This window comes from Cuculus canorus, chromosome 18 (genome assembly GCF_017976375.1).
Source record: "Cuculus canorus isolate bCucCan1 chromosome 18, bCucCan1.pri, whole genome shotgun sequence".
Taxonomy (NCBI): Eukaryota; Metazoa; Chordata; class Aves; order Cuculiformes; family Cuculidae; genus Cuculus; species Cuculus canorus.
Genome location: NC_071418.1, coordinates 760,583 through 771,375, shown reverse-complemented (window position 1 = coordinate 771,375; position 10,793 = coordinate 760,583). Strand labels below are relative to the sequence as shown.

Here is a 10,793-nt window from a genome sequence, read left to right as displayed (position 1 = left end):
ACAACAGCAAGGAAAGCAACGTCGTTGATTTCCTTGGAGCGGTCACCATCCGTTAGTTCAACGCTTGTAGCAGGGGAGCAATGACGCGATGGTGCGTTCCATCGTGACATCCACTCTGCAGCCACACAGCTGCTGCGGAGGTGCGGGAAGAGGATCGCCCTCCCATCCCATTTTAAACACTTCCATCTCCACCAGCTTTGCAGAGCAGGACAGCAGATAAAACTGAAACAACATATTGGCAGAACAAGTTGCCCAGAGAGCCCCTGATCCAGTGGGAGGTGTCCCTGCCCGTGGCACGGGTGGGACTGGATGGGCTGTGAGGTCTCTTCCAACCCAAATCATTCCAGGATTCTATGAAATATGTTTTAAAAAACACTTTATTCTTGATTTAAAAGAAACTCTGGTATTCTTAGAGCTGAAACTCTCTTCACAGCTATTTTTACTCCTAAGAACAGCAGAGTTCTTTCTTTGATTTTCCTGTACAATTTGGGTCAAGAAAACGCTTCGGGCTCCTTTGCAGGAAGCTCAGAAGATTTGCCAAACTCTGCTGCTGCATTATTCATACTCCACACATTTTATGCACTTGGACTGTTGACATTGCCCACGCGATAGAGCCCTTCTCCTGCCAGCACGGAAGCCTCTGTCAAACCACACAGTTTCCAAGCGTGCAATTCAACTGCTATTTCTGTTTTGGGCTTTCTTGAAAGCCACCCATCCCAAACCGATGGCAGCATCACGATGCGCTGCTGAACAAAGGAGCAGCTGCCGTTGATCAGCAGTTTGCAGAATGCTGAGGGCATTTTTTTCTGCATCCAAAAATATTAGTGCCCGTACACCCGCATCCTGATGACTCTGTGAGTCACAGTCACTTGGCTTTTTTTTCCTAAGTGAGGCTTTCAGCTATCAAAGGAGGAAAAAATGAGCATCCTCTGGCCTTTTATCCCACCTTCTATCCGAACTTTTCAAATTGCTTTAGAAGCACCAAGGAGGACAACAGAGCTCCACAAAGAGAGGACTGAGCAAGCACACTGCTGGCCGCAGACACCAGTCTGATAGAGCAGCTCTTTAATAGCTTGAACTCCGTGATTCAAGACGGAAAGAAAAATAACACATGCAATTAAAATAGATGAGAAAAACTATGCCAGAACAGGGAATAATGATTAATTTCAGAATGGGAAAAAAAACGGCCTGTTCAGCTCTCACCAGTAAGATCAGTACAGCAGCAGCTGGTCACAAGTTCAGTTTTATACTGAATTTGAACGGTGACATTTAGACACGTGCATTTCCATCAGATCCAGTCCAGCCTCTCCATTTACCCTCAGTTTGACTAACTCTTCAGCTAAGCACCCATCATTTCAAAAAGGGATGGACCCCTTCAAGCACAAATCCAAGGGTTTTACAAAGCTCAGGCTCTCGCAGGGAAGATGATTTCCCGATTCAACCGTCTTCCCTCTCTTACCAGAGCTGAGATCACCTGGAAGGTCCCTCAAAGTCCTGACCCGCTCCTGCCTTATCAGCACGTGCCCTCGCTCAGACAAGGAGCAATCAGCAACTCGGGCACACTGGTTTTTGCACCACATTTCAGAGATGGCTCCTCAGAGCTCTTGTTCACCAGTGATCACCACCACCCAATGGGATGAGCTGGCTTCTAAGCCAGCGTCAGTATTGAGGCAATTCCTATCTCCAGCTTAAATGTGGAGAGCTTGGCTCTCCTTGGGTCACACCAGAGTAAGACCTTGTCATCCCAAGCCCTGCCCGCCAGGGACAGCCATCCCGAGCCGTCCAAGCAGCGCGCAGTCTGCTTTTTGCCAAGGCAGCGCTGGCTGATGCATCCAAAGAGGGTGGGAATGAAGCAAAAAACAGAGGACTGGCCTTTTTGATGGGTCTGGCTTCAACGGCATGACCCTCAAGCTCCTTCCTCAGCCCCCTCAGCACCGTCCTTGGCAGTGTCCCCAGCAAAGTAACAATGCCGACATGATTGACACAGCTGGTCAAATGAGTCACCCTGCTTTGGATAGTCTACCCATCCCTCCGGCTACTAATCACAACCCTTTACCTGGTCCTTGTTAGGAATTAAGGTCACCAGATGGCTCAATTCGTCTCTGAGAGTTCTTGTTTTTTTCCTTAAAGCATTCTGTTTTCAGCCAAGATTGGACAGGGGAAGCAGAGAAGAAGAACCCCAGGACACAGAGATTCGATTGACACACAGCCTTCTTGGCCCCTGAGCGCTGCTCACCCTCACTCAGGGCAGACCAACCATCGACGCTTGTGATTCACTCCTTTCCCAAGGACTGAGTTCCTGATTTTGCATGGAATATCTTGACAGGACCCATCTGAGATCCCCAATCCCACGCTGCTTTTATATCAGCTTCGAAACACCCATTTTGACTTCACCCACCGTTTGAAACAAAAGGCTGTCAGCTCCTGTCACAACACCAGAGCTAACGACAGCCCCATCCCTGCCTGCGCATCTTCCTGCTGCCAGGAATAAATCCCTGCCCCGCTCCGGCCCTCAGCCTCCTTGCCAAGCCAACCCGACAGCTCCCACAGGAGCAGGGGCTGGAGGGCTGCCATGAGCTCTTCATTCTCCTGCACACCCTTCCTTACAGATCTGGAAACACGGATGTGCTGCTGTAACAGCATTCAAAGTGCATAATTATACAGAAATACGTAAGCATAGAACTTCTTAGCACTCTCGAGGTGATAAAAATCCGAAAACTGAAACATCTCGGGGCAAACACTGGATGTACGTAGAAGCAGCTGATGTCTCCGTGCTCTCTCAGCCGGAGACACCTGTCCCCACCGCTGCCCGGGCCACCAGGAGCTGGAAACCCGCCCGAATCAGTGCCTGGAACCCCCAAAACCTCCCACATCCCCCACTCAGTGCCCACAGCCTCTATAATCCCCCTAAGCCTCCCACATCCCCCATAACGACCCCCAGACCTCCCACAGCCCCGACTCAGCACCCACAACCCCCATAACCCCTCCCACACCGCCCATAACACCCCCAAATATGCCACAGCCCCCATGCAGACCCCCAGCACTCTCACACCCCCCACTCAGCCCTCATAGCCCCCCCAGACCTCTATCATCCCCCCGCTCAGCACCCACAGCCCCCATAACCCCCTCAAACCTCCCACAGTCCCATTCAGGCTCTCAGACCTCCCACAGCTCTCCCTTAGCCCTCCCCGACCCCCATAACGCCTCAGATGCCACTCCCCGCCCCGGAACGCGCGGCGCGGGCGCCGTTTCCGCACGGACATCGAGCCGGGATTGCCCCGCCCGAGACAAGATGGCGGCGCGCGTGCTGCGGGGCCTGTGCCGGCCGGGGCTGGCGCCTCTCGGCGCCGCCGCGTGCTCGCAGCGGGCCGCCGCCGCCAGCGGCACCGAGTACCGCAGCGCCTACAGCCTGGACAAGCTGTACCCGCCGCGGCGGGACGGGGCTACCGACAGCGATGCCGTGAGCGGGGTCGGGGGAGCTCGGCGGATGAATGGCGGTGGCGGGGCTTGTGAGAGGGGTGGTGGTGCTGTGTTGCTGGGGTGGGTGGGGCTTAGAGGAAGGGATGGGGGCGCCGGGGTGGGCGGGGCTTTAGCGCAACAGGTTTGACACGTGATGGGCGGGGGGTGAGTGGGCGGGGCTATGGGTATCTTATGATGTGGGCGGGGTCACCGCGAGTGGGCGGGGCTTGGTGTAATGGATTTGGTGCTGCGATGGGCAGGGCTTAGCAAGAGGGCGTGGTTTGGTGCGGCGAGGGGTGGGGCGCATGAGTGGGTGTGCCCTGCTGGAGTGGGTGGGGATTAGAGGAAGGGGCGGGGCCCGGATGGGCGGGGCTTAGCAAAGTAGATGTGCTCTGGGTGGGTGGAGTCTGGTAGTTTGTTTGATGGAGTGGGTGGGGTTAGGGAAGGGGCGGGGTCACCGAGTGGGCGGGGGCTTTTGACGAACAGTGGTGTATGGGGTGGGCGGGGTTTAGCGCAATCTGTTTATCGACCAGGTGGGATTAAGAAGGGGCGGGGCCGCTGGCGTGGGTGGGGCTCGATGGAACGGGTTTGACATGTGATGGGCGGGGCCGTGACTGGGCGGGGCTTGTAGCTCTGGGTGTCCTGTGGTGTGGGCGGAGTAATGGTGAGTGGGCGGGGCTCGGTGTGATGGGTTTGGTGCGGTGGGGCTTGGGGAAGGCAGGTTGTTTGCTGTTGGCTGGGCCTGGCTTTTAGAAAGGGGCGTGGTTTGGTGTGGCGAGGGGCGGGGTTTGCAGAAGGGCATGTGTTTGGTGTGTTCCTGAGAGGGCGTGGCTTTTAGTGAGGGGCGTGGCTTGTTGTGGTGAGGGCGGTGCTTAGTGGGGGCGTGGTTTGTGTGGCGAGGGGCGGATCTTGATGGGGGCGTGGTTTGTGCTGCTCGGGGCAGGGCTTGGTGGGGTCTAGTAAAGGGGCAGAGGGGCTTCGTGGAGCGAGTTCAGTGTGGGGTGTGGAGCCCATGGCCATGTCAGTGCCCCCGGTCCCAGCCTCGCCCATCGTGGGATCCTGCGTGTTTTGCAGGAGCAGCCGCCGCTGCCCGCCCTTGACATCCCCGTGGGTGAGTGCGTGCGCCCCCCTGACCCCGCAGCACGGCTCCCCCAGCCCAGGCCCCCCGCCCTGGCCCCGTGCCTGGGGTCAGCGCAGCTCCTCTTTTCCAGCTCGCCTCACCGTGTCCTACTGCCGCAGCAGCGGCCCGGGTGGGCAGAACGTCAACAAAGGTGAGGCTGTGGCAGACGAACTCTCATCTTGGCGGCACTGCTTTACACTGCGGTGAAAGACTGAATCTGAGCATCCTCGTGCTGCCCGGCACTAATTGTTGTGGCTGCCCCAACCCTGGAGGTGTTTGAGGCCAGGGGCAGCCTGATCTGGTGGGAAGTGTCTAGAGGGGGTTGGAACTAGATCATCTTTAAGGTCCCTTCCAACCCTAACTATTCTATGGTTCTCGTCACCCTGCGTTTGCAGACCCTCCGAATTCACAGTGCTTGAGGCCAGCAGTGCCACTCGGATTCTCCTAAACACTCACGGGGATCCTTGCTGCTACCCATGTCACACAGACGCCACTTCTGCCTGATCTGTGCTCATTAGTGAAACATACAACGGGATTCTGAAACTTCACTCTGCAATAAATACTCTCAAGTGAACTAAAAATTCTTCCTCTTCTGCCGTTGCCCTTGAAAATGAGGCAGTGATGGGCAAACAGCAGTAAATCTTGTAGTGTCCAGAAAGGCAAATACCATGACAGAGGCCTCATAAAAAATTAGTTTTTCTTGTAGAGGGGTGAAAAAAAATATAGCAAGAAAAAAAAATGGGATCAGTCAGGAGGTGAGCACTGGGATCTTCCTGTGGTCAAAGCCAGCAGTGAGCAGACTGAATTATCTCAGAGAACCTAGGAAGGCCAAAACAGATCTCATTTTTCCACCCAGTGAACACCAAGGCAGAAGTTCGGTTCCATCTGGCAACAGCAGACTGGATCCCAGAAGCTGCGAGAGAAAAAATGGCAGCGATGGTAATGGCCTCCCCTTCCAGCCACACCTTAACTTCTTGCCTGCAGACAGAAGGCGACACATCTAACAAGGGTTCAGTGATCACACTGCCTTTTCCCCTCTCCAGCACAGGAATAAGATAAACCGAGCGGGCGAGCTGATCGTGAGCTCTGACGAGAGCCGCTACCAGATGAGGAACCTGGCAATTTGTCTAGAGAAAATCAGAACCATGGTGACAGAGGCAACCGAAAAACCCAAGGTGGTGTCCAAGGAGACGACACAGAAACTCATAGAGAGGTATCTTTGCTGAAACGGCCTTTATCTCAGATAGGTTCGCGTTATCACATTCCACAGTTTACTTTGCAGTCTCTTTAAACAATCTTCACACTCATGTGATTTCCTTATTTAAATAATCACTGGTCCATAGGCCTTAACCCCTTTCCTGGAGAGCATCCCAAGACCAGGGTCTGGTTTTTCAGTCTTTGGACATTTGTCAGCTCATCGAATCTGCATTACAACAGTGCTCAAAGTCAAGTATGCAAATGTTTTCTTCGTACACTAAAGGATCTTTTTGTTTTGCTTTAGGGTGGAAAAGATGAACCGCGAGCGACTACGACAGAAAAAGATACACTCACACATAAAACAGAGCAGGAAGGCAGACCTGGACTGAGACGTGCAGAGCTGGAAGTCCCTGGCATACGGTCTTTATAATGAAATGGCATTGGCAGCTGTTGATGATGCTGAACTCAGGAGCTATATTGAATAAAAATGGTCTAAAAATGCAAATAAAAACATTTGCCATCTCCTGTTGAACCCAGTGGTGATCGGGGCCAGTCTGTCCGTCACTGCAGAAAAGTTACTGCTCATTTCCGAGAGAAACTAAACATCGGAGGTCCCGTCAGCTGCTGCTCAGGGTTTTTAATCCTTTATCCCCTTTGACCCAGCTCTGCTGCAAGAGCCCCCCCTGCTGCTGAGCACAGGCAGTGGGTTTCTGGGGAAAGAAAGGGAAGAAGGGGAAGGGTAAAAGCAGCGCAAATACCAATCTAAGTAGCAAATAAAGCATTCACCATTTCAGGCAGTTTCCTTCCATTTTAGTTGATTTCTTTCTTAACCAAAAAGAAGCGTGGGTCATTTCGTTAAACACCTGAAGCGGCGGCAGGGGTGCAGCAGGGATGTGGGAGGAGGCAGCTGCTGGCGCTGAGGGACAGAACCCACCCTGTCGGCGCAGGAGGCTCCTGACCCTCGAGGTGGAACGCAAAGAACCTCACCCTGAGTCCTGCCGGTGCGAGAGCCACTTGTCCGTGGATCTGGTTTAGAACAAAGCTCTGCCCCTTAACGTGGGGGGTGGCTGGACTGGGTGGTCTTAGTCTTTTCCAACCCTAATGACTCGATGGTTTCACAGCTGCTTAATTGGTTTCCTGAGGAAGGTCACAAAGACGCGGAAATTTCCCTTTTTTCCCCATCCTTGTGTGGCCCCAGTGGCCTAATGGATAAGGCACTGGCCTTCTAAGTCAGGGAGTGTGGGTTCGAGTCCCACCTGGGGTGAGGAAAGGAGAGGAACCTTTGTTTTAGGCAAGAGCCAAGAGGGGAGAGAGCACCAGGAGACCCCAGAGCCACATCGTCACCCGCTGCTCAGGTTACCCTGACCGGATGTTACAGCAAGAGTGGCAAAGCCATCCAAAAAAAAACCCACCAGGCTGGAGGAGATGGAATGTTTAATGGAATCATGGAATGGTTTTGGGTCAGAAGGAACCTCTCAGCCCATCCAATCCCACCCCTGCCCTGGGCAGGGATACCTCCCACTGGATCAGGGGCTCCGAGCCCCATCCAACCTGGCCTGGAACCCCTCCAGGGATGGGGCACCACCACTGCTCTGGGCAACCTGGGCCAGGGCCTCCCCGCCCTCACAGCAAAACATTTCTCCTTAAGATCTCATCTCAGTCTCCCCTCTTTCAGCTGAAAACTGTTCCCCTCCTCCTCTCCCTGATCCAGAGCCCCTCCCCAGCTTTCCTGGAGCCCCTTTCAGCACTGGAAGCTGCTCTAAGGTCTCTGAGCCTTCTTCAGGCTGAACAACCCCAACTCTCAGCCTGTCCTCACACAGGTTTTCCAGTCCTCGATCATCTCCGTGGCCTCCTCTGGACTCGCTCCAACAGCTCCGTGTCCTCCCTGTGCTGAGGGCTCCAGCGCTGGACTCGGGGCTCCAGGTGGGTCTCACCGAGTGGAGCAGAGGGGCAGAACCCCCTCCGTCACCCTCTGGCCGGGGCGCTGCTGCCGGGCTCGGCGGCACCGGGACTGCTGCCGCGGGCGGGGACTGCAGAGATTAAAACACATGTTCAGAGGTTGTGCCAAAACCCGCCCTCTTCGTCCTCGCGCCGCTGCCCGAGTCGTGGCGGGGGAATCTCCGGGGGAAAAGAGTCACCCCAGATGGGACTCGAACCCACAATCCCTGGCTTAGGAGGCCAGTGCCTTATCCATTAGGCCACTGGGGCTGCCGGTAGGTTGTTCCCCGATTAACTCTGTCCTGGCCGGAGCCGAGCGGGGAGCAGAGCGGGGGGTCCCGTACAGCCCCCGCAGGACCCCCGCCCCGGGGCTGAGCGCCCCAAACCCGCTCCCTCTGACCCCCATCCCCGACCCCCGCACAGGATGCCGGAGGGGGGGTGTTCGGACCCCCCCCCGACCCCCCGTGCGGTGCAGCCGCCGCGATCGGCCCGGACCCCGCGGAGGGAGCGGCCGCGGTGGCCCAATGGATAAAGCACTGCGCTACGATCTGAGGGCTCGAGTCCCGCCTCGGGGCGGGGAATCGCCTGTCTGAGAATCATGAAATCATTAAAGTCGGGAAAGCGCCCTCAGCTCATCCAGTCCACACCATCAGCCCAACCCCACCGTGCCACACGGTGTCTGAACCCCTCCATAGACAGAGGCTCCCCCACTGCCAGGGCTTCACCGCCCTGACCGTAAATAAATGTTTCCCGATACCCAATCTAAACCTCCCCTGGTGCAACTTGAGGCCCATCTCCTCTTGTTACTTGGGCAAAGAGATCAGCCCTCTCCTTTCAGGGCATTTTTTCCCCACCGTGGCCCCTCGCAGCAGCATCTCACAGCGAGGGGTGACCTGGGGACCCCCAGCACAGCCACCCGGGTCCCTCCAGCCCCGCTGGACCTCTCCCTGCAGCAGGGAAATACCTCAGCCCCACACCCACTGCCCTTTTATTCCCTTCCCTGGTGCACCTGGGGCTGAGCTCCTGGGCTCCTCTTTGCCTCCACACCAGGGCAGGGCCCCGTGGGGCAGCAGTTGCCCTGGGTGGGAGACAGCCGGGGCCTTGCAGGGCAGATCTCAGCCCAAAGCTGGCACGGCCGCGTCCCCTCGCGCTCTGCCCCACAGGGGATCGACGCCCACCCCTCCAGGCACGGGGAAACTAAATGAGTCCAGGATTTCTTGTGCCTTTAAAACAACCACGAAGGGACTCGAACCCTCAATCTTCTGATCCGAAGTCAGACGCCTTATCCATTAGGCCACGTGGTCCCCCATCGCTGCGCTCTGGGGACAGCGGCACGCGCCGGGGGCGCCCCTGACAGGCCCCGGACATGGCGGCCCCGCGCGCCCCTCGGGGCTCGGGCCGTGCTCGCCGCCCAGAGCGGGGCGGGTGTGAGCCCCGTGGGACCCCAAGGGCCAGGCCACCGCAGCCCCCCGGCTCCGCTGACCCCAGGGGGGCAGGGCAGGGCCTGCGGAGCACCAGGACCCAGGGCTGCGGGTGGTCCAGCACCCCCCGCTCCGGCAGGTTCGCTGCTTTCCGGGCAGCAGAGTCACTTAGAAAGAAACTTCACCTTAGGTTTTCCTCGTGTGAGATCACCCTGACCGCAGCTACCTTTTAAAAGCCATTTACTCCATAGGAAAAGACCCTCCAAGCAGCCTTTTAATGCAACCAACCTGAGAAGGCATCATCCCACGGCACTTACGTGGTCTCAGGTCACCACGGCCAAACTGCATGAGCCCCATACCCGCCCCTCGCGGATGTGGTTTCTGGTGGAGCAGTAAAGCTTTTTTCCTGTTAGAGCCTATCCTGCTCCGGGAAGAGGTTTGCATGGCACCTCCAAGGGGTCATCTCTCAGCATCAGTTGGGTTTTGATGAGGATCAGATGCAGCCGATGATGTAGGGAGCACCTGGAGGGGGTAGAAATGCAGCTGTTATTCCCTGCTTCTCCCAGAGAAAGCAGAATAAACAGCTTTAACTGTTCTCCTTTTCTACCTTCCACGACACTGTGGTCAAGGTGGATGGGGCAGAGACGTGTGCGTGCTCTCCACTCCACCCTTTCATCAACAGGTGCCATGGCAACAGCTGTCTGTTGTGCTCTCAGTAACAGCCCCGCAGCGAAGCCTGGGGCAGTTGGTAGCTGCTCCTCCTTGCTTCCTTCTCCATCAGATCTAAGCTGGGAACAGATAACCGTGTCATCCGTACAGCATCGCACGCAGCAGCCTTTGGCGCAGCGAGAAGCCCGAAGCAGCCGCGGGGATCGTGCTGCCTCGAAACACACCGTGGTCCACCCCAATCTCCCTCCTCAGTGCCCCTCGGCGAGTTCTGGCGCCCGTGTCTGCACCCAGACCCACAGCGCGGGGCGATCCAAGGGCTGGAGAACCTCCCGCACAAGGACGGGCTGAGAGAGTTGGGGTTGTTCAGCCTGGAGAAGAGAAGGGAGACCTCAGAGCAGCTTCCAGAGCTGAAAGGGGCTCCAGGAAAGCTGGGGAGGGGTTCTTGATCAGGGAAGGCAGGGAGAGGTTGAGGGGAACGGTTTTCAGCTAAAAGACGGGAGATTGAGATGAGACCTTAGGGAGAAATTCTTCATAATGAGGGTGGGGAGGCCCTGGCCCAGGGTGCCCAGAGCAGCGGTGGTGTCCCATCCCTGGAGGGGTTCCAGGCCAGGTTGGATGGGGCTCGGAGCCCCTGATCCAGTGGGAGGTGTCCCTGCCCGTGGCAGGGGTGGCACTGGATGGGCTGTGAGGTCTCTTCCAACCCAAAAAATGTCAGGATTCTATGACTTCTGGGTTCTTCTGGTGCATCATCCTTCTTCACGGCCACCTGCACTGGGGTCGGGTAACGGCTCCCGCCGAGCAGCCAAGGCCAGAGTTTGTGGGGTGGGGGGAAGAGGAGGGAGATTCCCGGGCTGGCGGCGCTAAAACGGGGAGAATGAGCAGGGAAACGAGTTTTGCTGCAGCAAAAACCTAAGGCCACCCCAGATGGGACTCGAACCCACAATCCCTGGCTTAGGAGGCCAGTGCCTTATCCATTAGGCCACTGGGGC

The 10,793-nt window shown here is 56.6% G+C and overlaps 1 protein-coding gene and 4 non-coding genes across 5 annotated transcripts; 2 read left to right on the top strand and 3 right to left on the bottom strand.

Annotated features, from left to right (window-relative positions):
* The first annotated feature begins 3,252 nt into the window (after positions 1-3,252).
* Positions 3,253-7,180, top strand: MRPL58 (mitochondrial ribosomal protein L58). Its single transcript, XM_054083312.1, has 6 exons — positions 3,253-3,460; positions 4,534-4,570; positions 4,671-4,730; positions 5,436-5,518; positions 5,623-5,792; positions 6,081-7,180. The coding sequence occupies exons 1-6, from the start codon at positions 3,293-3,295 to the stop codon at positions 6,163-6,165; spliced, it is 603 nt and encodes a 200-aa protein (XP_053939287.1). The 5' UTR covers positions 3,253-3,292; the 3' UTR covers positions 6,166-7,180.
* On the top strand, positions 6,968-7,040 carry TRNAR-UCU (transfer RNA arginine (anticodon UCU)). The gene has a single exon. It is a non-coding gene; the product is annotated as a tRNA-Arg (tRNA).
* A 731-nt stretch (positions 7,181-7,911) lies between the features above and the next one.
* On the bottom strand, positions 7,912-7,984 carry TRNAR-CCU (transfer RNA arginine (anticodon CCU)). Its single transcript has one exon. It is a non-coding gene; the product is annotated as a tRNA-Arg (tRNA).
* A 961-nt stretch (positions 7,985-8,945) lies between these two features.
* Positions 8,946-9,018, bottom strand: TRNAR-UCG (transfer RNA arginine (anticodon UCG)). Its single transcript has one exon. It is a non-coding gene; the product is annotated as a tRNA-Arg (tRNA).
* A 1,702-nt stretch (positions 9,019-10,720) lies between these two features.
* Positions 10,721-10,793, bottom strand: TRNAR-CCU (transfer RNA arginine (anticodon CCU)). The gene has a single exon. It is a non-coding gene; the product is annotated as a tRNA-Arg (tRNA).

Bases quoted from the DNA above. Each gene is read 5' to 3' on its own strand.
- MRPL58 (XM_054083312.1), top strand. From the start codon at position 3,293: ATGGCGGCGCGCGTGCTGCGGGGCCTGTGCCGGCCGGGGCTGGCGCCT. The intron at 3,461-4,533 runs GTGAGCGGGGTC...CGTGTTTTGCAG, and splicing joins GGGCTACCGACAGCGATGCC to GAGCAGCCGCCGCTGCCCGC. The intron at 5,793-6,080 runs GTATCTTTGCTG...GTTTTGCTTTAG, and splicing joins ACACAGAAACTCATAGAGAG to GGTGGAAAAGATGAACCGCG.